The sequence below is a fragment of the Rattus rattus genome, chromosome 3 (genome assembly GCF_011064425.1).
Source record: "Rattus rattus isolate New Zealand chromosome 3, Rrattus_CSIRO_v1, whole genome shotgun sequence".
Taxonomy (NCBI): domain Eukaryota; kingdom Metazoa; phylum Chordata; class Mammalia; order Rodentia; family Muridae; genus Rattus; species Rattus rattus.
In genome coordinates this window covers 98,482,960-98,509,843 of record NC_046156.1, presented here as the reverse complement: position 1 = coordinate 98,509,843, position 26,884 = coordinate 98,482,960, and the positions used below count along the sequence as shown (strand labels likewise).

Genomic DNA, 26,884 nt, shown 5'->3' with positions numbered 1-26,884 from the left:
GCTTTGAGTTTAATAAGGTTTCTTTTATGTATGTAGGTGCCCTTGTATTTGAAGCATAGATATTTAGGATTGAGAGTTCATCTTGGTGGATTTTTCCTTTGATGAATGTGAAGTGTCCTTCCTTCTCTTTTTTGATGACTTTTGATTGAAAATCGATTTTATTCGATATTAGAATGGCTACTCCAGCTGGCTTCTCCAAACAATTTGCTTGGAAAGTTGTTTTCCAGCCTTTTACTCTGAGGTAGTGTCTGTCTTTGTCTCCGAGGTGTGTTTCCTGTAGGCAGCAAAATGCTGGGTCCTCATTACGTGTCCTGTTTGGTAATCTTTGTGTTTTTATTGGGGAATCGATTCCATTGTTGTTGGGAGATATTAAGGAATAGTGATTGTTGTTTCCTGTTATCTTCGTATTTGGATGTGAGATTATGTTTGTGTTCTTGTCTTCTCTTTGTTTTGTTGCAAAACGATTAGTTTCTTCCTTTTCCTAGGGTGTAGCTTGTCTCCTTGTGTTGGGCTTTACCACTTATTATCCTTTGTAGGGCTCGATTTGTAGAAAGATATTGTGTAAATTTGGTTTTGTCATGGAATATTTTGGTTTCTCCATCTATGTTAATTGAGAGTTTTGCTGGATACAGTAACCTGGGCTGGCATTTGTGTTCTCTTAGGGTCTGTATGACATCTGTCTAGGATCTTCTGGCATTCATAGTCTCTGGTATGATTCTGATAGGTCTGCATTTATATGTTACTTGACCTTTTCCCTTTACTGCTTTTAATGTTCTTTCTTTGTTTTGTGCATTTGGTGTTTTGACTATTATGTGATGGGAGGAATTTCTTTTCTGGTCGAATCTATTTGGAGTTCTGTAGGCTTCTGGTATGTTAATGGGCATCTCTTTCTTTAGGTTAGAGAAGTTCTCTTCTAAGATTTTGTTGAAGGTATTTACTGGTCCTTTGAGTTGGGAATCTTCACGCTCTTCTATACTTATTATCCTTAGGTTTGATCTCATTGTGTCCTGGATTTCCTGTATGTTTTGGGCCAGTAACCTTTTCCATTTTATATTATCTTTAACAGTTGTGTCGATGATTTCTATGGAATCTTCTGCTCCTGAGATTCTCTCTCTTCTGTCTCTTGTATTCTGTTGGTGATGTTTGTATCTATGACTCCTTGTCTCTTCCTTTGGTTTTCTATATCCAGGGTTGTCTCTGTTTGTGCTTTCTTTATTGCTTCTATTTCCATTTTCAATTCCTTCACCTGTTTGATTGTGTTTTCCTGGAATTCCTTCAGGGATTTTTGTGTTTCCTCTCTAAGGGCTTCTACTTGTTTACTTGTCTTTTCCTGCATTTCTCTAAGGGAGTTCTTTATGTCTTTCTTAAAGTCCTCCATCATCATGATCAAATGTGGTTTGAATCTAGATTTTGATTTTCTTGTGTATTTGGATATTCAGTGTTTGCTTTGGTTGGAGAATTGGGCTCTGATGATGCCATGTAGTCTTGGTTTTTGTTGCTTGGGTCCCTGAGCTTGCCTCTCACCATCGGGCTGTCTCTGGTTTTACTTGTTTTGCTATTTCTGACAGTGGCTTGACCTTCCTATAGTCCTGTGTGTCAGGAGTGCTGTAGTCCTATTTTCCTGTTTTCTTTCAGCCAGTTATGGGAACAGAGTGTTCTGCTTTCAGAAATGTAGTCATTCCTTCCACTGGCTTTCAGCTGTCCCTGTGTGTGGGAACCAGAAGGGCCTGCCCTACTTTTCCTAGGTCCCTGTGTGCAGGGGGCCCAGATGGTGCTAGGTCTTTTCCTCTAGAGTCAGAAATGAGGGCAGAGAGTAGTCTCCTCTGGTTTCCCAGGCGTGTCTGCCTCCCTCCCACGGGTTTTCGGTGTAGGGAGCTGTTTGACCGGGTCCTTTTAGATCCAGGCCCAGTCTGGACCATAGGGTTCCTGCAGCTTGACTGCTGCAATCTTCCCGTGCCCAGAGGCATTATACACTTTCTTCTTAGGCCAAGGATGTGGGCAAAGGTGGGCAGAAGTTGCGGTGTCTCCTGCCCTGCAGTCTCAGGAATGCCCACACTTCTGGGCGATCTGCTTTCTTTCCCATGGGGTTTGGGAGCAGGGAGCTGTGGGCTGGGATCAGCGAGCTATTTGCCTTGTTCATAATGGTAACATATAGCTTTATTACAGGATAACTTATCAGTAAGATTCTTGTTTTGAAAGGCTTATTATGTTTCCAGGCTAACATCTAAAGGGGGTGGTTCTGATGCTAAGGTCCTGTTCCCCAATTTGTCAATAAAGAAAGCCAAAGATGGGTGGCAGTGTCTGGGCAAAAGATACAGGTGGGACTTCTGGGTCCCATGAGGAAAAGGATACGCAAGGAAGAGGAGAGAGAGGAACATTCCTCCATTGTTGATGGGATTGCAAGCTTCTCCCACGCTTTAGTGAGAGAAGAACACAGCAATCATGTGTGGTCTTGGGAGTTGGGAGGGATCTGGGGCCTGTGGCCATTACTACAGGCAGTGGCCAGGGATGTTTGACAGGGGGTAGGTGGGACTAGCCACTGAAGTTTAGGGCAGCTGGGGAGATGGAGATGATAAAATTGGTAAGGGCACACTTTTCCAAGCGGGAGATATCACCGCCCAGCAATTGTACCAAGAAGTCAAGTTGTCTCTGTAGTTACTTCTGTAAATATTTTGTTGTCCTTTCTAAGAAGAAACTGATGCACCCACTCTTAGGTCCTACACCTTGAACTTCATGTGGTCTGTGGACTGTAATATTGAGTATTCTGAGCTTTTGGGATAGTATCCACTTAACAGTGAGTGCATACCATGTGTGTTCTATTGTGATTAGATTATTGTGATTAAGGATGATGATATTTTCTACTTACATTCATTTGCCAACAAAATTAATGAAGTCATTGTTTTTAATACCTGAATAGTACTCCATTGTGTAAATGTATATTTTCTGTATCCATTCCTCTGCTGAAGGACATCTGGCCTCTTTCCAGCTTCTGATTATTATTAAAAAGGCTGCTATAAACAGTGGAGCCTGTGTTCTTGCTATATTATGGAGAATCTTTTTATATGCCGAGGAGTAGTATAGCTCAGTCCTGAGGTAGTACCATATCCAATTTTCTGATGAACTGCAAGACTGCTTTCCAGAGTGGTTGTAACAGCTTTCAATCCCATCAACAATGAAGGAGTGTTCCTCTTCCTCCACATACTTGTCAGTATATGTTGACACCTGAGTTTTTGATCCTGTGAGGTGGAATCTCAGGGTTGTCTTGATTTGCATTTCCCTGATCACTAAAACTGTTAACATTGGTTTAGGTGCTTCTCAGTCATTCAATATTCTTCAGTAGAGAATTCTTTGTTTAGCTCTACCCCCAATTTTTTTAATAGGGTTATTTGATTCTCTGGATTCTAACTTCTTGAGTTCCTTATACATATTGGATATTAGTTCTCTATCAGATGTAGGATTGGTAAAGATCTTTTCGCAATCAGTTGGTTGGTGTTTTGTCATTTTGACAATGTCTTTTGCCTTACAAAAGCTTTGCAATTTTATTAAGTCCCATTTGTCGATTCTTGAAATTAGAACATAAACCAATAGTGTTCTCTTCAGGAAATTTTCCCCAGTGCCCATGTGTTCCAGAATCTTCCCCACATTTTCTTCAATTAACTTGAGTGTATATGGTTTGATGTGGAGGTCCTTGATACACTTGGACTTGAGTTTCATACAAGGTGATAAAAATGGATCAATTTCCATTTTCTACTTTCTGACAGCCAGTTGAACCAGCACCATTTGTTGAAAATTCTGTCGTTTTTCCATTGGATGTTTTAGCTACTCTGTCAAAAAACAAGTGACCACAGGTGTGTGGGTTCATTTCCGGATCTTCAATTCCATTCCATTGATCTACCTTCTTGTCTCTATACCAATCCCAGATGTTAACAATATTGCTCTGTAATACAGCTTGAGGTCAGGGATGGTGATTTCCCCAGAAGTTCTTTTATCTTTGAGGATAGGTTTCACTATCCTGGGTTTTTTTCTTTTAATTATTCTAGATGAAATTGCAAATTGCTCCTTCTAACTCTATGAAGAAGTGAGTTGGAATATTGATGTGAATTGCATTGAATCTGTAGATTGCTTCTGGAAAAATGGCCATTTTTATTAATCCTGCCAGTCCATGAGCATGGAAGATCTTTCCATCTTCTGAGGTCTTCTTCAATTTCTTTCTTCAGAGACTTGAAGTTCTTATCTTACAAATTTTTCACTTGCTTGGTTAGAGTCACACCAAGGTATTTTACATTATTTGTGACTATTGTAAAGGGTGTCATTTCCCTAATTTCTTTCTCAGCCTGTTTATCCTTTGAGTAGAGGAAGGCTACTAATTTGTTTGAGTTAATTTTACATCGAGCCACTTTGCTAAAGTTGTTTATCATGCTTAGAAGTTCTCTGGTTGAACTTTTGGGGTCGCTTAAGTATATGATCATCTGCAAATGGTGATATTTTGACATCTTCCTTTCCAATTTGTATCCCTGTGACCTCCTTTGGTTGTCTGATTGCTCTGCTTAGGACTTTGAGTACTATATTGAATAGAGAGAGAGTGGGCAGCCTTGTCTAGTCCCTGATTTTAGTGGGATTGCTTAAAGTTTTGTTCCATTTAGTTTGATGTTGCTTACTGGTTCACTGTATATTGCTTTTACTGTGTTTAGGTAGGGGTCTTGAATTCCTAATCTTTTCAGGAGTTACATCTTGAAAGGGTGTTGAATTTTGTCAAATGCTGTCTCAGCAATTAATGAAATGATCATGTGGTTTCTTTTTTCCTTTGAGTTTGCTTACATAGTGGATTATGTTGATGGATTTCTGTATATGGAACCATCCCTGCATCACTGGAATGTGAAGGTTACTTCATCATGATTGGGATGATCATTTTGATGTGTTCTCAATTAGGTTTGTGAGAATTTTATTGAGTATTTTTGCATCAATATTCATAGGGGAAATTGGTGTGAAGTTCTCTTTAGTTGTAGGGTCTTTGTGTGGTTTAGGTATAAGCATAATTGTGCCTTCATAGAAGGAACTGGGTAGTATTCCTTCTGTTTCTACTTTTTGGAAAAGTTTGGACAGTATTGGCATTAGATCTTCTATGAAGGTCTGATAGAATTCTGCATTAAACCCATCTGGTCCTGGGCTTTTTTTTTTGTTGTTGTTGTTGTTGTTGGGAGACTTTTAGTAATTGATGTTATTTTTCTAGGAATTATGGGAATGTTTAGATGGTTTATCTGATCCTGATTTAACTTTGGTACCTGGTATTAGTCTAGACAATTGTCCATTTCATCCAGATTTTCCAGTTTTGTAGAATATAGGCTTTTGTAGTAGGATCTGATTATTTTTTGAATCCTCTGATTCTGTTGTTCTGTCTCCCATTTCATTTCTGATTTTGTTAATTTGGATACACCCTCCGGTTAGTCTGGCTAGAGTCTGATTATTTCCTGCTATCTACTTTTTTTCTAGAGCTTTTAGGTGTGCTCTCAAGCTGCTAATATATGCGCTCTCCAGTTTCTTTTTGCAGGCACTCAGACCTATGAGTTTTCCTCTTAACATTGTCTACATTGTGACTCCTAAGTTTGGGTATATTGTACCTTCATTTTCATTAAATTCTAAAAAGTCTTCAAAAATAATTTCTTTATTTCTTCCTTGACCAAGTTATCACTGAGTAGAGCACTGTTCAATTTCCATGTGTATGTGGGATTTTTGTCTTTTTGTTGTTACTGAAGACCAGCCTTAGTCTGTGGTGATCTGATAGGATAAATGGGATTATTTCCATCTTCTTGCATTTGTTGAGGCCTGTTTTGTATCCATTATATGTTCATTTTTGGAGATGGTACCATGAGGTGCTGAGAAGAAGGTATATTCTTTTGTTTTAGGATGAAATGTCCTGTAAGTATCTATTAAATCCATTTGATTCATAACTTCTGTTAGTTTATCTATGTCTCTCTTCAGTTTTGTTACCATGATTTGTCCATTGATTAGAGTGGGGTCTTGAAATGTCACTATTATCGTGTGACGTGCAGTGTATGCTTTGAGCTTTCATAAGGTTTCTTTTATGAATGTGATTGCCCTTGCATTTAGAGCATAGTAGTTCAGAATTGAGAATTCATCTTGGTAGATTTTTCCTTTGAGGAATATGAAGTATCCTTCCTTATCTTTTTTGATGAATTTTGGATGAAAGTCTATTTATTCAATATTAGAATGGCTACTCCAACTTGTTTCTTCTGACCATTTGCTTGGAAAATTGTTTTCCAGCCTTTTACTCTGAGGTAGTGTCTACTGAGTGTGTTTCCTGTATTCAGTAAAATGCTGGGTCCTCTTTACGTATTCAGTCTGTTAGTCTATGTCTTTTTCTTGGGGAATGGAGTCCATTTATGTTAAGAGGTGTTAAGGAATAGTGATTGTTGGTTCCTGTTATTTTTGTTGTTTGAGGTAGAATTATGTTTGTGTGTCTCTCTTCTTTTGGGTTCATAGCAAGATTAGTTTTTTGCTTTTTCTAGGGTGTAGTTTTGCCCCTTGTGTTGGAGTTTTCCATCTATTATCCTTTGTAGGGCTGGATTTATGGAAAGATACTGTGTAAATTTGGTTTTGTCATGGAACATCTTCGTTTCTACATCTATGTTAATTGAGAGTTTTACTGGATATAGTAGCCTGGACTGGCATTTGTGTTTTCTTAGGGTCTGTCTGACATCTGCCCAGGATCTTCTGACTTTCATAGTCTCTGTTGAGAAGTCTGGCGTAATTCTGATAAGAATGCCTTTATATGTTACTTGAACTTTTTTTACTTACGGCTTTTAATATTCTTTCTTTGTTTTGTGCATTTGGTGTTTTGACTATTATGTGACAGGAGTAATTTCTTTTCTGTATTTGGAGTTCTGTAGGCCTTTCTGGAGTCCTTTATGTTTATGGACATCTCTTTCTTTAGGTTAGGGAAGTTTTCTTCTATAATTTTGTTGAACATATTTACTGGCCCTTTAAGGTTGGAAGATTTCACTCTCTTCTATACCTATTATCCTTAGGTTTGATCTTCTCATTGTGTCCTGGATTTCCTGGATGCTTTGGGATAGGAGCTTTTTGCGTTTTGCATTTTCTTTGACTGTTGTGTCAATGTTTTCTATGTTATCTTCTGCCTCTGAGATTCTCTCTTCAATCTCTTGTACTTTGTTGGTGATGCTTGGATCTATGACTCCTGATCTCTTTTCTAGGTTTTCTATCTGCAGGGTTGTCTCCCTTTGTGATTTCTTTATTGTTTCTATTTCCATTTTTAAATCCTGTATGGTTTTGTTCAATTCCTTCACCTGGTTGGTTGTGTTTTCCTCTAACTCTTTAAGGGATTTTTGTGTTTCTACTTTAAGGGTTTTTACTTGTTTACCTGTGTTGTCCTGTATTTATTTAAGAGAGTTATTTATTTCCTTCTTAAAGTCCTCTATCATCATTATGAGATGTGACTTTAAATCCAAATCTTGCCTTTCCCTTGTGTTGGGATATTCAGTATTTTCATGATGCCAAGTAGTCTTGGTTTCTGTTCCTTAGGTTCCTGATCTTGCCTCTTGCCATCAGTTTGTCTCTAGTGTTTGCTTGTCTTGCTGTCTCTGACAGTGGCTTGACCCTCCTATAAGCCTGTGTGTCAGCACTCCTGTAGTCCCTGTTTTCCTGCAGCCAGGTCTGGGTACAGAGAGCTGGAAGAGCACTTCAGCTCCAGGTATAGGCAGTAACTGGATGGGTCCTGTCCCATCTGCTTCTGGGTTTCTGTGCCCTGAGGTGTCCAGGCAGGTTGCTAGGAGCAGAAGAGTTGGCCTTACCTCTGATCTCAGGTGTGTCAGCACTTCTGACAACTGGTTTTCAGCTCTGGGTGCAGGCAGAACGGTCCTGCCCCTGACTGCTCCTAGCTTCCTGTGCCCACAAGGCAATAGGCAGGTTTCTCTTGGGCCAGGAATGTGAGCAGAAGTGAACATTCCCCTGAGATCTTGGGATTATCTGCACTTCTGTGAGTCTAGATCTCTCCCCTATGGGATTTGGGTACAGAGAGCTATAGTACTAGTTCAGCTCCAGTCAGAGACTGAGGGAAAGGAGAAACGGAGATGGCCCCACCAGGAGATCCATCCCATGTACTATCAACAACCCAAACAATATTTTAGATGCCAAAAAGTGCATGCTGATAGGAGCCTGATTTAGCTGTCTCCTGAAAGGCTCTGCCAGAGCCTGACAAATACAGAGGCAGCTGCTTGCAGCCAACCATTGACCTGAGAATGGGGTCCCCACTGGCGGAGTTACAGAAAAAACTGAAGGAGCTGAAGGGATTTGCAACCCTATAGGAAGAACAACAATATCAACCAACCAGAGGTTCCCAGAGACTAAACCAGCCAAGAGTACACATGGAGGGACCTATGGCTCCAGACACATATGTAATAGAGGATGGCCTTATTGGGCATCACTGAGAAGAGAGGCCCTTGGCCCTGTGAAGGCTCAATGACCAGTTGTAGAGGAAAGCCAGAGAGGGAATATGGGAGGGAGTGGCTAGGTGGGCAGGGGAACACTCTTGTAGAGGCAGGGGGATGGGGTAAGGGATAGGGAGACTTGAGAGGGGAAATCAGGAAAGAGGATAACATTTTAAATATAAGTAAAGAAAATATCCAATAAAAAATGAAATGTTCATCATCCGTAGTCATCAGGGAAATTCAAATCAAAACAACCCTAAGATTTCACCTCATACCAGTCAGAATAGTTAAGATCAAAACTTGGGTGACAACAGATGCTGGGGAGGATATGGATAAAAAGGAACACTCCTCCATTGTTGGTGGGATCGCAAGCTGGGACAACCACTCTGGAAATCAATCTGGAGGTTCCTCAGAAAATTGGACATAGTACTGATTAGGACCTAGCCATACACTCCTGAGCATATACCCAAAAGATGCTCCCACATATAACAAGGACAAGTGCTTCATTATGTTCACAGCAGTCTTTTTTATAACAGCCAGAAGCTGGAAAAAACACAGATACCCTTCAACAAAGGAATAGATACAGAAAATATGGTATATTTACACAATGGAGTTAGTACTCAGCTATTAAAAACAATGACTACATGAAATTCTTAGGCAAATGATGGAACTAAAAAATATCATCCTGACTGAGGTAACCTAGTCACAAAAAAACACATATTGTATGCACTCACTGTTAAGTGGCTATTAGCCCAAAAGCTTTAAATACACAGAAACAATTCACAGACCATATGTAGCTCAAGAAGAAAAAAGATCAAAATATGGATGCTTTAGTTGTTCTCAGAAGGGGGAACAAAATACAGGAGAAAATACAGGGACATAGAGTGGAGGAGGGACAGAAGGAAAGGTCATCGAGAGACTGTCCCAACTGGGGATCTATCCCATATGCAGCCACCAAACCCAGTCACTATTGCTGATATCAAGAAGTGCTTGCTGATAGGAGCCTGACATGGATGTCTCCTGAGAGGCTCTGCCAGAGCTTTACTGATACAGATGAGGATCCTTGCAGCTAACCATTGTACTGAGCACAGGGACCCCAATGGAGGAGTTAGAGAAAAGACTGAAGCAGCCTAAGGGGTTTGCAGCACCATGGAAAGAACAACAATATCAACCAACCAGACAGACCCCGGCCCCCCACAGAGTTCCTGGGGACTAATCCACCAACCAAAGAGAACACATGGAAAAGCCAATGGCTCCAGCTGCATATGTAGCAGGGGATGGTATTGTCTGGCATCAATAGGAGGAGAAAGCTTTGGTCCTGTGAAGGCTCATTTCCCTAGTGTAGGTGAATGCCCAGGGTGTTGAGGTAGGATTAGGTGGGTGGGATGGGGAATAGCCTCATAAAAGCAGGATGAGGGTGATGGGAGCGGGAAACCAGGAATGGGGATAACATTTGAAATGTAAATACATAAACTATTCAATAAAAAGATTTTATGACTAGAAAAAAGAGGCAAGTTATAAAGGAACAAACCATGTGTGTTTTGTCTGTGGATTCAAGGGAAACTGAGTAGGGGCTGGTATCAACGCTGGTCTTGAAGCAAAAGGTGGTAGCATAAACCTATTCACAACAAATACCAATATTCACCTCTACAAAATATTCATTTTTCACTAGCTTATTAATTTATTGGAGAACTATTTCCTGCATATGGTAACTATAGTTAATAGTGAGATACTACTGTCATGAAAAAATTTAAAATATCCACTAGTTTTAATGTCTATCATAAAAATATGACACACAAATCAAGTGAGTGGCATGTTAATATGACTGAGGCAATCATTCCACATCACATTTAAGTCTTAAAACATCACACTTTCCATCATCTAGTTAGAAATCAAATAAACTACACATTCATTACCACCCTCTGCAAGTACATATCCTAATACAGCAGAGGCAGAAGAAAGGAAGTCAGCACATGCTACACTCAAGAAGGGATGGTAGTGGGCACAGATTGCTGCAATTATATCTGTACTTCCCTTTATTACATCAACGCCAAAGCAAATGGTTGAAATGAACAATTCAGTAAAAGACATGCAGATATGGTTATTTTAAAAAAGATTTACATATTCACTGTTTCATTAGTGTGTGTTACTGAGCAAAATGGTGCACCACATTTTGCCACGTAGGTACTTACAGAGCAGAGAAAGTATCAGACTCCCTAGAGCTGAAGTTACAGGTAGTGACCTGCCTCATGTGGGTGCTAGAAACCAAACTAGGCCTGAAAACACAACTCAGGCCCTTTGACAGAACAGAAAGTACTTTTAATTGCTGACCTTTCTCTCCAACTCCACTAATCTAAATACTTTATGCAAATATTAGAAATATCAGCATTTAAAGCTTATGACATGACAATGGCGTTTTTAAACGTTTAATAAGCTAATCCAAGTTACACTAACAATGATTCAACTCCTTAGAATGTAACGTATTAGTATGTTCTATTTATATAAAAGTATCACAGAAGTATATCGCTGGAATGACAACTCTGAGTTGGGGATGCATATATTAAACTTATATCCAAACTAGAAATATATTCTCAGTGCAAGAGACATAGCCATAAAATAGATATTTAATTTCTTTGATATACAATCTAAAAATAATTACAAATGAAGTATATTGATGGTTGGTAATAAATGAATTACACTCATCCTCTAGAAGTTAAATGTCGACTTCATGGCTTTAATAGTATGTTTTAATTTGTATCAAAAAACAAACACCATATATAACCAAATTAGTAACATAAGTTATGTTACTAATTTACACAAAGAAATTTTCCTTTTACCACTTTTCAAAAGCCTGTTACTTCCCTCCCCACTGCCAAACCCTAAAATAGAAAAGCTGATCAGATGTAATAAAAAATACTTTGCTAACATTAGTTGTTATAAGGTTGTCCTTGGACATTAATTATTATGGAATGTATCAAACTACGGTTTCATCTGGGGTCCAGGGTCCTCTTCAATACTCATTCCAATCATTCTCAGAAATCACTTCCTTCTCTATTGAGGCCTCAATTTGCCAGTGTCTTGCTGGTGTTTGGCTGAGCAATGCTTTTAGAGATCACATAAGGTGCTGTCAGGTGCTTGCTCACAATTCACAATGTGCCTCTTAATCTCTCTTTTGCAACCCACACATCCACTGTTATATATAAATGTGACTGTTATATATAAATGGTGTACCCAATCACAGGAGTAAACCCAGACAGTTTATGTTCAACATCCCATGAGTTGTACACCACCAACCTATTTTTTAATAGGAAGCAAAGATACCTCACTTCAGCTGCTGTGTTTTTCATTTCTAACAGTACAGTGATTTTTCTTTATGTCCGCTCATGCTCTCCTCACTGTGTTCAGTTTTCCATCACTTGAAATACTTCTCGACTATACTTTTAATGACAGTTGTTACAATGTCTTTATTTGTACCATTTATTGTTGTTTATGAATCTATTTCTTTTCAATGACTTTTTCTCCCCATGCTCATGACTTCCAAGTATGTTTAGTTTCCTAACATTTAATTTTGTATCTTTTTTCATGAAAGACTTATTTTGAGTTTCTTTTAATAGTATTAGTATGTTCTGACTAGACATCAAATAACAAATAGGTCAGTTTGTCCCCAATTATGTTCAATCGTTTTTCCTAATTAATCTATAGTATGCTGCATTTTAGACTAATTTGATTGCACTATTGTAGCATGAGTGTTAAAGAACTAGTATATGACAGCATAGTGAATAGTAATACAATACCTCAGGTCCCCATAATTTGAAGATGTTAACCTAAGAAATGGAATGCAAGGACAAAAGCTATACCTGGTTCTTGGTAGTCACAGTGTAGAAATACAACTTACCCTCTTTATAAGTGATTATTTATGTTAAAATGATTATTGAAACAAGAATACCAAGCAGGTCACTTTGATAATGTCAGCATTACCTTTGTAAAATGAGTGGGCAAAGCTCTGCTCAGGCATCAGCTTGGCAAGGAGTCCATGGTTCAGACTTGGATGTGGGATAGATGGAATGACCACGACTGTAGAGAATCAGAGCCAAAATTGAGAAAAAAAAAAGTGAGTCTGAATGTAGTTCACATGAAAGACTCATGCTATTTCTATCCTACTGCCATCAGGCAAACAATACTAAAGAATACATATCTAGGGAGGGAATGAGATTTAAGGGAAAGGAAATAGGCAGTATATTCATTCACCAAGTAGAGTACTTGTAGCAACATACATGAAAACACACAAGCAAACTAGAAAACTAGATCTAATAGGTTTACCATAATAGTGCTCATTTTATACATATATGACATACATAAGCTTTAAAAGGACATCAACATGGATATCAAGCTGATGTTTAAATGTCAAGATAAAATTAAAATAATAATGTTATAATGAAATAGTATGTCCAGCAATGATAAAGTCGTAAGGCTAAAATGTGATCTTCTGCTTCACAACAGCAGTACAAAGAGAATGAGGTGTTACACGTAATGGGATGCAGTGGTTTGAGTACAAATCTCTATGGACTTTAAAACATCCATCTATACAGCTATGTGTTTACTTAGTAAAGAATTTCACCTATAATTAATCTAATAGTACAAGAAATAGTCATTGAGTTATCAAAGTTACAGTGTAAACAACTGGAAAATCATCTTCATACAAACAGTTGGTAGGAAATGCAAATGATTAGTTGCCCCAAATCATGTTCAGGCACACAGGAAAGACCAATTGTCAGAACATAGTCCAAAATGGATTTGTGGGAGGAGAATTCAGAGTGCCTGAAAGAACACTCCAAAAACACAAGACAAGAGTCTTGTGACCTCATTTTCCTTCTTGGAATGTGCTGTTGTGACACTCTCGGTTATGGTGGGTAGGCGTGCTTTTGTGACGCTCTCGGTTATGGTGGGTAGGCGTGCTTTTACTCTGGTCGTTCATTATTGCTGGCTACTCATATTCAGTTACATGTTTGAACTATTCTTTAAACACCTCTATGGAAAAGCATGTTTTGACCTGTGTGGTTTTCCTTGTGATTGTATACAGCTTGAACACATGTAGAATTCTACTCCTGTGACCTTTCCTTAACCCTTAGAAGATAAATTGTCTGAAGCTATGGATAAAGTAGGCTACTGCATGAGGCTGAGTCCGTCTCATTTACTGGCCTCATTCTCCCAGGCCTCACTGTCTCTGGATGGGTGACAGTCAACAATGCAAAGGCTTGTGCAACATTAGAGTGTTGCAGATGAGGCCAAAGGAGCTCAGGGTGGCGCACTACTGTCTGAGCTGACTTCTTCCTAACTCTTAGGGAAAACTGCTTCGTATAAACCCTTCACAACATGCACAAAATTTTAAATGTCTGCTCACATGTTATATAATTTACATAATATTTAGATGTTAAATTAAGTGTTCACTTAATAGCAAGTAGGCAAGGAGAGAGCAAAGAAGGGAAGGAGGTAAGTTTAAAGTTAGGCAGTAAAGATTGGTATTTTACCTTATTCTTATTTTGAACAACTATACAAGATCATCCTATTTTTCATGCTCATAAAACTTTCATGAGAAATTTGTTGAAAGACATGAATTCCTTACATATTAAATCATAGCATAGCCAAATGATTTGCATTCAGAAATGGGAGACAGTAACCCCAAAACTTCACTGACACATGAGAGTAATATAGTAAATGTATACAAACATACCCCGTAAATTTGTGTGGAACTACAGTGTACTGAGTCATTATCTCTGTCAAATCTATGAGTAAGTACAGTTCAAACCTGTCTGCAAAAGTGTTGGCAGGAAAAAAGATAGATACTGGTGAAATACCAAATAACGGAAAGCAAACATTAAATACCTGTACTGGTTGGTGAATTTATTTCTTGTCTGATATTTCTACCTGGTTGGCTCCCAGTTCTCGCAGTCTCTCTCTGGGGTTCTAATATGTCCCGATACTTAGATACCATCAGAACAGAGATGAAGTAAACCACAGCCAGAGCTAAAAACTGTGCCTGCTTGCTATCATCCTGTGGCAAATGAAAAGGTACGTGGAGAGTCAGAGTGTTTATGATATAGATTCACAAGGTATAAGAAACTATTCTTGTTTTATTAGACATCAAACTTTGATTTAAAAGTTGCTGGGAAGAGGGGTAGGGAGATAGCCCAGTATTTAGAATACCTGCTGCTCTTACAGACAATCAGAGTTTGGGTCCTAGGACCTACTTTAGGTAATTCATAATAATCTAAAACCACATCCACCGGTGATGTGACATCCTCCTCTGACCTCTTTGGGCACAATACATACACATTTATACCATAAATCAAAATAAAATAAACCTTAGGACCCAGCCCAGATGGTTTAGGGAGTAAAGCCTACTGTGTTTGATCCTAGGCATCACCACGCATGGCAGAAGGCATCCATACATGTCATCTGACCTTACCCATGCACTCTAGCACGTGAGCATATGTAAAGGCATACTACACACAGACACACACACACACACACACACACACAGATACTCACACACAGACACACACACACACAGACACACACACACACTAAATAAATTCAATTTCTAAGAAAATTAATGGCTGTAACTAAATTGTTACTACAAAAAATGCCTAAAATGTTTCATCTGAGCTATACGTTTAAATAATTTTAAAAGGTACCATAGTAAGATTTTGTTGAATGTACTATAAAATATCACCCCTTCTCTTACTATTTTTACATATGACTTCCATATAAACATTTAGGTGAACAAAATTAATGTTTGTTATATCCTTAAAATTAATTTTGTGTGCCTGAAAAAGAAAACAACTGAGGAACTTTCAAGGAGGAAGCACTCAAGTTCCCTGCCTAAAACTGCTGCCAAATATTCCATTATCTGTTCTCTGAGGACAAGCATGCATGCACCCATGCACGCACAACCACACAAAGATAATATATATATATGTATATTTCCTAAACCCTAATCTGAGGCCTGATAGATTTCTAAAATTAAATAAATGTGACTGTTGTTTTATAAAAATTTTGAAAAAAAAGTACAGTTCTTACCATTGATAAATACAACTAACTAATGTACTAAAAACTGTAAAACACTTCGAAGGCCCCAGATTATTCAATATGACATGTGCACTCGGAATCTACAAGCACAGTGAGAGCTCTGCCTGGGGCTCATCACTCAAGCACACTGTTAGGACACTTCAAGCACATTTGCTGGGATTTGGTATTAGAAAGAGGTTTTTTTCTAAAATATTAGTGAAGAACTATAAAACAGGTTGTTAAATTTATCTTATGGAACAATGATTACATCAAAGAGCCTAATTCCTCCATTTCTGCAAAGCTAAGCATTATCATTTAAGTTTTTAGTTCATTTAATACTGAAGATACTTCCTTTTAATTTTCATTGTTATTTACTGGTACTTTTAATATTACATATTTTATATTTATTGCTTAAATATGTTATGTTTTCCTATTTCACTCTTTGGATGTTACTTTTCCAAGTTATTTATAAGACTTAATAATTTTTCAGTCATATATTCACAGCATGAATCGTCATACCACATTCTTACTCTTATTGCAACTACAAAGCACTCCATTAACTGATGGTTATATATACATTTGAAACATACACTTCTTTAAATAGTACTTGAATCTGCTATAATTAAAAGAACACAATATAATCTGGATGGTTTATAATGCCAGTATTAACAACTGCTAGTATTGCTTAATCTGCTATGAAACACTACTCCTACAGAATTCATAAAGAAGATCAGTCTTAGTTTTAATTGCCTTAGTAAGCATTCAGGGATTGAAAAGTTCCATTAAATCCTCCTTAATGATCCTTTTCTTTGACTGTTATTAAGCTACCTTTCTAATTCAGATTCCTGCAGAAACCATAATTTGTGAAAGTAGGGGCCGGTGAGATGGTTCAGTGGGTAAAGGTTTTTCCTGCTTGAGCCTGGATCCAAGTCCAATCCCTGGAACCCTCATTAAGGTGGAAAGTGAGAACAGGTTACAAAAAGTTATTCTCTGACCTCTCCATGTATTCTATGGTGTCAAGTACTCCCCACACATGCATCACGAGCACACATATATACAATAAATAATTAATATTTTTAAAAGAAAGATTTTCCCAAACCCAAAGGTAACTTCCATTACTACCTGATCAGGTAACTTTTTATGCCTAATAAGAAACTTTGAGAATAAAAGAAATTCATGATGTGGAACATAGTAAAGAATGTGAAAGGCAGGACCAGTTACCCTAAGATAAAGCCAACTCATTATTTAAGGCTATGTCTAATCTTGGAACACAAACTGAATTAATTTCAGAATGTCTTATCATTGTGTGAGCAATGTGTGTGCACATGTGTCTGCTTACCTGAGAGTGTGCATGTGTTTATCCACTCTGTAGTGTTTAGCCAGCGTTCTCACTGAGACTGAGAAGCTTCCTCTGTACCACCAGCTTTGGAATTACACACGTGCAGCACTATGCCGGACTTCTGCGTAGGCGCTAGGGATCTGAATTCAGGTCCTCATGCTCTTACAGCAGGCACTTTACCCACTGAGCCTTTCCCCAGCCGTGTACACATACATATTATTTTTCAAAAGTAAACTATCAATAAGCCTTTGGCTCAACCATTTTGCCATCAACTGTATTCTGGTATGCAATATATACAAGTAACAGGACATTTGGTAATGATAGCAATTCTTTACATACTTTAAAGTTTAACACAAATGGTGGTGACAGTTTTATCATTGTTGCTGCTGCTGTTTGACTTTCATTTGCTTCTTCAAGGAAGTCAAGCTGATATGTAACTTACCACATCTCGAAAGACAACGGCTCGAAGGCGATTGATGTCAACGTCCTGAAGAAGACGATCGGGATCCTTGATAGGAGAAAGGTTACCTGGAACATTCTCTAAAGGAGTCTTGAAAACAAAGGAGAATGATTAAGAAATAGTATAGTCTAGAGAAGTATTTAGGAGCATCACTTACAGTATTTCTACCTCAAGCTGAGCTTCCCAAACCATTTCCTGCTTCCTCACTCAACTAGAAATTACTGACAGCAAAACTGCACACGGCTTATTTTTGGTTCCCTTGCTTGTGTTGCTTTCTCGTCTCTATGTTGATTTGCTATCTCTATAGGAGCCTCTGTGGTCTCATGAAGGCAGCTAGGCTGTATAAGACAAAAAAAAAATGATCTTGCCTTTTAGAAGAACTGAGTGCACATCTCTCTTATCTGGATTAATGTTTGCTTCTAACATTTCCAGTTCGTAAAGATATTTAATTCTCTTAATTAATCTATCATATATATGAGATTAAAATATTACTAGCTAACATCATTCAATTATATATGTAGTTACTTCATGATCCATTTTTAAAAGATAAGCTCTAAAATTTAGTCATAGTCACTATAGTTGGCAGACATTACAGAATATACTATTGAAATGATTTTCTATAGTTGAAAAAACAAAAAATCTAAGGATTTTGGATAATAGATTCATAACATATATTCATACCATAAATTACCAAGTGCACCAAGTTACTTTGGCTCAATCTAGCACTTTTTCAGTTACTTGATGTGCTATCAAGGCTTTGGATTAATTCTCACAATGTATGCATATGAAATGTAAGTTTTGCATATCACAGGTGTGCTTGTTGTCTGACTCCTACTTCCCTACAGATACATTGTGGTGTTTTACTCCCAAAGGAGGTTGGGAAGCTCCTGTGGGACACGGGGTAGAAAAAAGATCATCTCGCGCCAGTTCCACTATGTACGTTAATACATTATTTTTGCAAATGGTTTCCATTAAAAGTTTACTAAGCTTATGTGAAACTGTAACTGCTCCAAAGTTTAACTAGATCATTTAACAATAGCCTAATACTTTTAGCCAAGGATAACTATGGTAAGTTGTGTATAATTTATAGAATAGATAAATCTACAGTGCATATGGAAAAGCTTGACATATTTTAATATGTATACCAGCTTATAGTTTACAAAGCTTCTCTTACCCCATTTGACCTTGTAGAGATTGTGTAAAGACATGTTTAAGTTACTGCTGCAGTATGAAAATGAGGCTCCAGGAAGACTCACCGCTCATGTCCATATTCACACAGAAAGCTCTTCTGCTGGATTAGAAACCAGCTATGGCTTACTGCCTAAAGCGCCACCTTTGAAATGCATGAACAAAATTCTACCACTCACCTTTATTCTCCACATTGGATGTGCTTTACTAACAAGTGAAATCTTTTCCAAATACCCGAGTGTCCCCACTGACCTGCTTCTCACTGCGAACCCTTTTAGCAGAGACACACTAACTCAACATAGCACTGACTGCCTCACTGGGTATGCTGCAGTATTCTACGAGGAGAAGCACGCTTGCTTTAGGGGTTCTGAAAGACTTCCTGTCACCCACTGATGCTTCTCTAGTAAAACTTACAGGCATAGTCAAGACATAAGCCCCCCAAGCAGTGGCATAGCCACACTGCTACTGAGTAATAAATAAGAGAAGGGAGAGGCGCCTCACGCCAGGAACCACTATGCTTCAATGCATTAGTTTGCATTTAAATTAAACAACATCATTTAAGAGTCTCATTCACTTTTAAATACTGGAGATCTGAGATGTGGGAGACCAAGAAATCTGTCTCAGGATTCTCTATGCTAATTGGCAGAGGCCAGAATATAACTCAGAAACATTTCTTTACAACTTAAGTATCCCAAGTGCTCTGAAGGCCCAGACATGTACAATTTGTTGTCAAAACCCTGCAGTGACCAACCCTCTAATGTGTCTAGGAGTGAGTGCGGGCCTGACGGCTGACACATCAATACTTCACTGCCCAAGCAATGCAGGTCGCTCTGGAGTCTGGTCAGCAGTAAACTGTGTGGGTCATATCATCTCAAGACTGTGTCCCTGACGGCAGTGAACAAGAAAGGAGGCTGCAGCACTGAAAAGCCAACAGACTTTCTGCACATACCAGCAATGCAGAGCAAGGGAACTAAGTCTATGTTCAGTTGTTGAGTAAAAATTACTGTGCCAATGCTGAACATTTAATTACGAATGCAGTGAGGGGTAAAGAGACATGAAACCATCACAAGATCTGACCCTACACTAGGGAATGGTAACGGTGTCAAGTTACAGTCTGGGGAAGCAGCACCTGAGATGACTGACATTGAATGTATTGAAGACAGATAAAATATAAGGGAAAGTACTTCAAGATAGGAAAATTTTATATCAAAGTTTAAAAAGTTAAAACCTTTTTTTGAGCTAAAAGAGGTCTACTGTGTATGTGAAAGGTCACAATCAAGAAAAGGTATATACACAAGGGACAGCTGCAGAGGCTAAGCGCAGAGCAGTCATGCAAATCTTCAGTCATGACGCTGCACGTAATATCCAGTTGTCCTCTTGTGTCAGTCAAACACAAGAGGACAACTCATCTGCAATGAAAACTGCAAGCATATTCCAAACTATTATATAAAATTCATTTGATGGGTAGCCAATAACTAGTCTTTTTCACAAAGTTCATCCATTTTAAAATGTGCTTTGTTTACAGGCTGACCTTTAAAAATAGATGTAACTGTATAAAGTAGAAATTCCAGAAATATCCAGGCCTATGTGCCAATGTAATTTTTAAAAACCCTATCAGAAGAAATTACTAGTATCTTCTTCATTAACATACAAGTGAAAATTTAAGAGGTTAGCTAACCTTTCAGAGACAACTAAGGAGCAGAGAAGCCAGCACTAGAGCGCCAGGCCTCTGTCTGTCATTTTACAGGCCACAAACACTGTTCTCACTATAGGAGCGGACTGCATGTTACAGAGGAAATGGGTGATTACCTTGGATGCTGCTGTGGCAGTCACACTTTGGGGAGCTTCCTGAGGTTTACTGCTTCCATGGGAAGATTTGTTTCCCCTGTCTCTCTGTCGCTGTCGGCATTCTAAACAATTTCTCACAGCTACACAACAAACTAAGAAATCAGAAAGATATTAACATAAATTGTTGGCATGGCTCTAAAAGGAAAATGTTTTAAATTTATTTCTTTTTCTTTGTGTTTCCCCTTCTGTCATAGATTATTATTATTTTTACTATTTATTAGATACATTTTATATTTTGAAATTCAACAATGAAGGTTCAACATATATATACATATATATGTATATATATATATATATATATAATATATATTAAATAAAATACTCATGTACTCTGAGTCGGAAGAAACAGATCAGGGACATTAAACTCCCAAAATAAGTCTTCCTTATTCTACAATCCAACAGTCACTATTACATAAATGTCTTGTACCAATAAAACCTTTAGCACAGCATAAAATGTCTATGGGAGAAGGAGATGGTTCAGTAGGAAAAAGACTTTTCTGTCTAGGCATGGGAACCTAAAGTCAAGTCTCCTGCATCCATACTCATCTATAATAAGAGAGGACAGCCTAGCTCCAGGTTTAGTGAGACTCTTTCAAAGGAAGAAAGTAGAGGATGATAGAAAGGATATTAGACATCATCTTCTGACTTCCACATGTGCATGCATTGGCAGGCATACCCACACATATATACAAACACACACACACACACACACACACACACACACACACACACACACACAAAAGCTATACATATATGCAATTGTACAAACACACACAAATTCCTCCTAGACTTACAAGGTCAATAACAAGGCTGTGCCCTTGCTTCACCTTTCTCACTGACCCTACAGAGCACGCCTTCCCCTTTCAGGCATCCTTCATTCTAAGGGTTACAATAGCTATCTTCACAGCAAAGCAGTTTACACTCCTTGCCACTAGCATTTAATCATTATTTTAGAACCATACAGATTTTGGGACAGTGTTTCTCTCACTTCCCTGGTAATGCTGGCCATTAAACTTGGGCCTCTTCTCTTCTAGGTAAGGCTCTGCCATATCCTTAGTTGTTTGCCTACCAAGCATACAAACAAGGTTCACAAAGGGATCTGCACTGAAATCATTTCAATGACATGTATCGGTCTCACTGATTTTTAAATAATTCTAAATATGTTTGACGATATTTTAAATAATTCCATATAATCTCCAATGTGAAGACACAAGTTTTTAAAACTGAGCAATCCCAAGGATTACAAGCCAGTCATTAAGCTGCACAGCGCCAGTCTGAATCATGCTTTCTACACCAGGGCTCACAAGTCGTCATAATTACAGCGAGTATCGCTGCCTTGGTGCACTTACCTAGCCGTAGGCACTGTCTCATTAGCCCTCCAGAGGACATGTTCTTTTCAGCTTCAATCTCACTAAAGTTTAGAGAGCTGGCGAACACAAGGACATCCACCATTGCCATGAGTCGGCTGAGGAACGTCACTGCCGTCTCTGCTGACATGCCTTGTGTCACTTCAATGTTTTCCAATTCCGTCTTCAAAAAAGGAGAATTAGTCTTGTTTAAAACTGGAAAATATGGTGCATAACACATACTACAGGACAACAAACATTTAGAAAGCATAGGTAAGAATATAAAGAATAAGTTATTACTACATATCAAAGGACCTTGCAAAATTTTGTTTCCCTACATACTAGTCTTAACTAAAATGCCTATTTTAAAATTAGTATGTTTAAAATACTCTACCAGTTGAATTAAAGATTTCCTATAATTTTAGAAAGACACTTAGAGACAAAAATACATAACTTCTTATTCTAGTGTCACTAAAAAAAGTTATAAAATTGACCTTTCTCTTCTAAAATTTCATTTCCATTAACAAACATTTTTTCTTTCTTACAAATATAATCAATAATGGGAATGATACACAGCCATTTTTTCTATCAAATGAGATAACTGTCAAGCTAGAATGCATACTCGTGACTTATCTATTTTAGAATAATAAACTAAATACGAAGGTCATAAGGTCAAAAGGATCAGAAGGATCACTCCTTCAGATCCATAACCAGTAAGCTATGAGTCAATAGCTGTTGGAGAAAGCAGCATTGGTAGGCTCAAAGTTAAATGTTCTCTAAAATATCCTGTGATAAAACATCACTTCCTACTTCAGAGGGAACATTAAAATGTCCTCTGTCTCTTAGGATGTGTAAGTCTGTAAGGTACGGTCTGTCTCGTAGAATGTGTAAGTCTGTAAGGTACGGACAACGCAACATTTCTTCATTTTCCACCCTGTACTAACACCATGACGATTCCAATAATTTCTAACTAGAATTAACTTTCTTAGTGCCAGAAAGAGCAAAGAAAAGAGAGGCTGTGTAAATAAAAATGCTGTTCAAAGAGTCTAAAAATGGGCACACTATCCAAACTTTCTGATCTTACCTTCACCCACATGGTGGGTGCAGGAAACCGATTCCTGTCCCCACTGACTTCCACTGCCCTTGGAAATGCAGGCTGCTTAAATACTGGGGCTTTGTTTCTGACACAGCATCAGACTTAAACAGCTGTGACCATGGCTTAACAGTTATAAGAAAAAATGAATTATAATTCTATTTTCAATTGTTTTAAGATGAAACACTGGTCATTGCTTAGCTCAATCAAACATTCTTAATGACTCTTAATAAATTAGAATTTATTTATTTAGTACATCTGCAATCATGTTCTTAAATTCTTCATTCAAATTGTTGAAATTATGAGAGCACTATCAGTCATTGCTTTATTTTGTAGTTAAACTACAAATCCAACCAGTGAAACATGCTCTAATTTTACAATAATGAATTAGAAACAAATATTAAATACAGAATTATTAAATTGTATGTATAATTTGACAAAGTTTTTCTGTTAAAATATCAAAATTGAAAGGAAAAGGAATTCTTAACATGAACAATAACCTACAAAAGAATTCTTACTCCACTCTATTAATATATTTTACAAATATGTAAGCATCTGATCATAAAGTTTACTTAATATGATCCTCACTAAATCTTAATATATCTCATTCAATTCCTGTAATTTGAAGTCAAATCTGATTGTACACAGTACTCTATTTTTTCATTGTACTAGGATATTTATTGCTATGATAAAACAAATTCATCAATATATTGGGTAAATATTATTCTGAATGAATTTTTAAAATACACAAAAAATATACCTGATTAAAAGATGATATGAAAACTCAAAATATAACCAAGTGAAAACTTTTGTAAGTAAAAATAAAATTTAAAAATAAAAGCCTAAAAATTACTGCAAAAGTAATACTAACCTTAGAACCCTGGACATGCATTAGACAAAACAGACAACAGACCAAAAAAGTACAAGAAAAAGGAAATTATTAAAATTAAATGAAAATACATGTAAAATTGAAACACAAAATAATATTTGAAATTATATTTATTTTATTAAAAACAAAATTCTCAGAATATTCATTTTATAAAGTACATAATTATGATTAAGATTAAATATGAAACATTTAAATTTATTTTGTTTGAGTAACTACTCCCAAATATATATGTAAGTACTACAAATATAGAAGAAAGAACGCAAACTCTATTTTATGAAACAAGTGTCTTTCCTACTGGATGATTAGTGAGACATTTTAAAAAGTGAACACAGACTGCCCCTGTTCAATCACTAACTTAGTACTGACTTGAGCAACTGAGGGAAGTTATTACTTACATACTATCTAGACCTTTTCTATCAGGAAATAATATTATTATTTGTTTCCTCACATATTCAGAACCCTTGTTATACAAGTGTAAAATATTTGTTATCACAACTTAAAATTCACTTTCTGTATCAGAAAATAACTCACTGATACAACTATATGTGACCTACAATATAAGGACAAGTAACTGCATACCAGCTAAGAGTTCAGAGCATTAAGAATCATGTACTTATAATAAAAACATAGATACCTTTCACAATAATTACAAAATTCCAATATCTGAGTTCTTACAATAAATAAATGTGAATATAAATTTCAAAATATGTTATTTTATGGCTATTCACTGGGATAATATATAAAAATATCCTGAGACTACCATTAAGATCACTGTTGTGAGAGAAACAACGTAAATCACAGGTCTCCTATGTTCCAACCCTACATCCTGTTAACAAACAACACTGCCATTATGCTCAGCACAAAAGAAAAAGTTCCTTTCCTGCTTTCTGATGATGCAACAACTATTTGAAGAACCAGAAATGCCAGTCTCTGTTTTTTTTTTCCCCCTGGGACAGAAAAAATTAAACCACATTTGACACAGTGTTCTAGATGGTTCACAAAAATGGTCAACTTAAAATCTTGAGTGTATGATTTAAGGAATGTATGATTCAGTATTCTCTGTTCTTCTCAGTGTTCCCTTCCAATTCTCTGCCTTTACTCAAACAGGAGTGGGGCAGTAAATAGATGAAATAATTCAACTAAGAAGTTCTGGAAAACTTACCTCAAAAATTCAACAAAATAATATTCCTTTCATAAAGCAGACATTGATCAAACTGCCTAGGAAGTGACCCAAACTCATTCACTCATTCACTCACTCACTCACTCACTCACTCACTCACTCATTCATTCATTCATAGTCCTTGAGTATCTCCATGTAGCCATGTATTCAGATGGATAGAGTATCACCATGTAGCCCTGGTAGTCTGAATTCACCCTGTAGATCAGGGTGGCCTCAAACTCACAAAGAATTCTAATGACATCTACATTTACCTCCCCAGTGCTGGGACTGAAGCGGCCATCACTACGCCAGGCCAGGTGTTTTAATTTTATCCTGAATAGTAAAGTTAAAACTATTCATTTATTTTTACTTAAAAGTTTTGTGATTCATTTAACATGACATACAATTTCAAATAAATAATACAGGTATCCAAAAGTGAGCACAATACAATACAGCTCTTTTAGATGCTCACTGTAATCTATGCAATATACATCTCCAGTCTTTGGAAAGCCCACCTTACACCACTTCCTTATAGGTAAGAGTAACCTAAGGAACTCAAAACTTTCTTCCAGACCAAAGTTGCTACAAGAGCACATTCAGAAATGTTATTCCTGTAACACACAGACTTCTGTGTTCATTTATGGTTTCAGGAAGAAAACAGACCACTTCAAATAGTCAATTCCCTAGAAATAGCAAACACATACCTTGCTATCAAAATGGATTATCTATAATAACTAAATTGCCTAGAATAGTCTATAGAGTGTTATAAACAAAAGATTTTTTAAGGACAGAGTTACCGAAGTTCAATGAGAACAAATGGTTTGCCTATCTAGTACACGGGACATCTATTACCACACTTGACCTTTCTCATGCCCTTTCTGATGGGTCAGCATCATGACTATCTCTTAGCCAACGGAACAAATACAGAGGCCACGCCCAGCAAAGGAAGAGCCCAGACTAAAATACAGATCCATCTCACACTGAGGTTCCCACCATCTCCACTGAATCCAAACTTCACAGTGCATTGGACCCGAGTCTCACTAAGAAATCAGTTTGAGCAGCAGCTAATCACCAGAGCTAGTCAGCAGCACTTGCCTTGAGAAATGACAAAGCCTTACGTCTGGGTTAAGCTGTAGGTTCTTATTTTTAAAATAGGAGACAAAAAAAAAAGCCCCACAAGAAACAAACAAAAAACCTCACATTTTACTTATCTTTTTAAAGTTTAATATAGTCGTACATTAAAATGTTTAATGACAAAAATAGTAAAAAAAAAAAAAGATATGTATCTAAGTGATAACTGTGCGAAAAATTGTGATATGTAGTAGTCAATGAGTCAATTTCAAGTTATATCATGAAAAAGAGTGACTTTACCTATGACTGTTCTATAGTAGTAAGACTTCTTTGTGCCATTCTCACTTTATACACAACACACCTAACGTCACACCTGGTACCATACAGCTCTTACCACCTTCTCCACGCCCATTCTCACAGCAGTGCAGCCAAGCAGCGGAGACAAACCGCAGACAGCGGCACGGCCTAAAGGCTTTACTATCTAGCTCCACACAGAAAAAGGCTGCTCACTACGACTGACAAAGTCTTCGTCACTCCCAGGAATGCATGACCCGAAATGAAGGTCAGAAAATTCTGTGCTGAATTTGGTCTTGAAAAAAAAAAGCCTATTAGAGCAAGACCATGAGTTATATAAAGGTAAGTAAACTAGTACACATCTGTTAGAAAAGGTCTTTTTCCAGAGAATTGATGTCAACCATTACTTTTCATTTTGGCTCTTCTGTTAAATAACAAAACAACACAACAAGCGGCACAAGCACCTCTCACACATTTAATAAAAGGTGACCCATGATATACATGGGATGTAAAATATGTAGCAACTGGCTTCACAGGCATTTCCAGACATGTAAACTGTGATCTTTACAGAACTGATAATTGTCTTTATTTGAAGAAGCTAAGAATTCCCTAGATGTTTCATTTAGCATGATGTTATAAGCACTCTACAATGTAATTTTAAATT

The 26,884-nt window shown here is 37.4% G+C and overlaps 1 protein-coding gene across 3 annotated transcripts in view; it reads right to left on the bottom strand.

The window, feature by feature from the left end:
• Window positions 1–26,884, bottom strand: part of Nbea (neurobeachin) — a 532,117-nt gene that overhangs the window by 322,857 nt on the left and 182,376 nt on the right. For 2 of the 3 annotated variants that reach the window (XM_032898369.1, XM_032898367.1), the window contains 6 exons: window positions 23,679–23,687; window positions 21,718–21,898; window positions 20,330–20,460; window positions 17,315–17,422; window positions 14,349–14,517; window positions 12,444–12,539 (listed from right to left, as the gene is read on the bottom strand). In XM_032898369.1, coding sequence (XP_032754260.1) covers window positions 12,444–12,539; window positions 14,349–14,517; window positions 17,315–17,422; window positions 20,330–20,460; window positions 21,718–21,898; window positions 23,679–23,687 — 694 coding nt within the window. The remainder of the gene's footprint in view (window positions 1–12,443; window positions 12,540–14,348; window positions 14,518–17,314; window positions 17,423–20,329; window positions 20,461–21,717; window positions 21,899–23,678; window positions 23,688–26,884) is intronic. The other variant, XM_032898366.1, reaches the window with a different exon arrangement.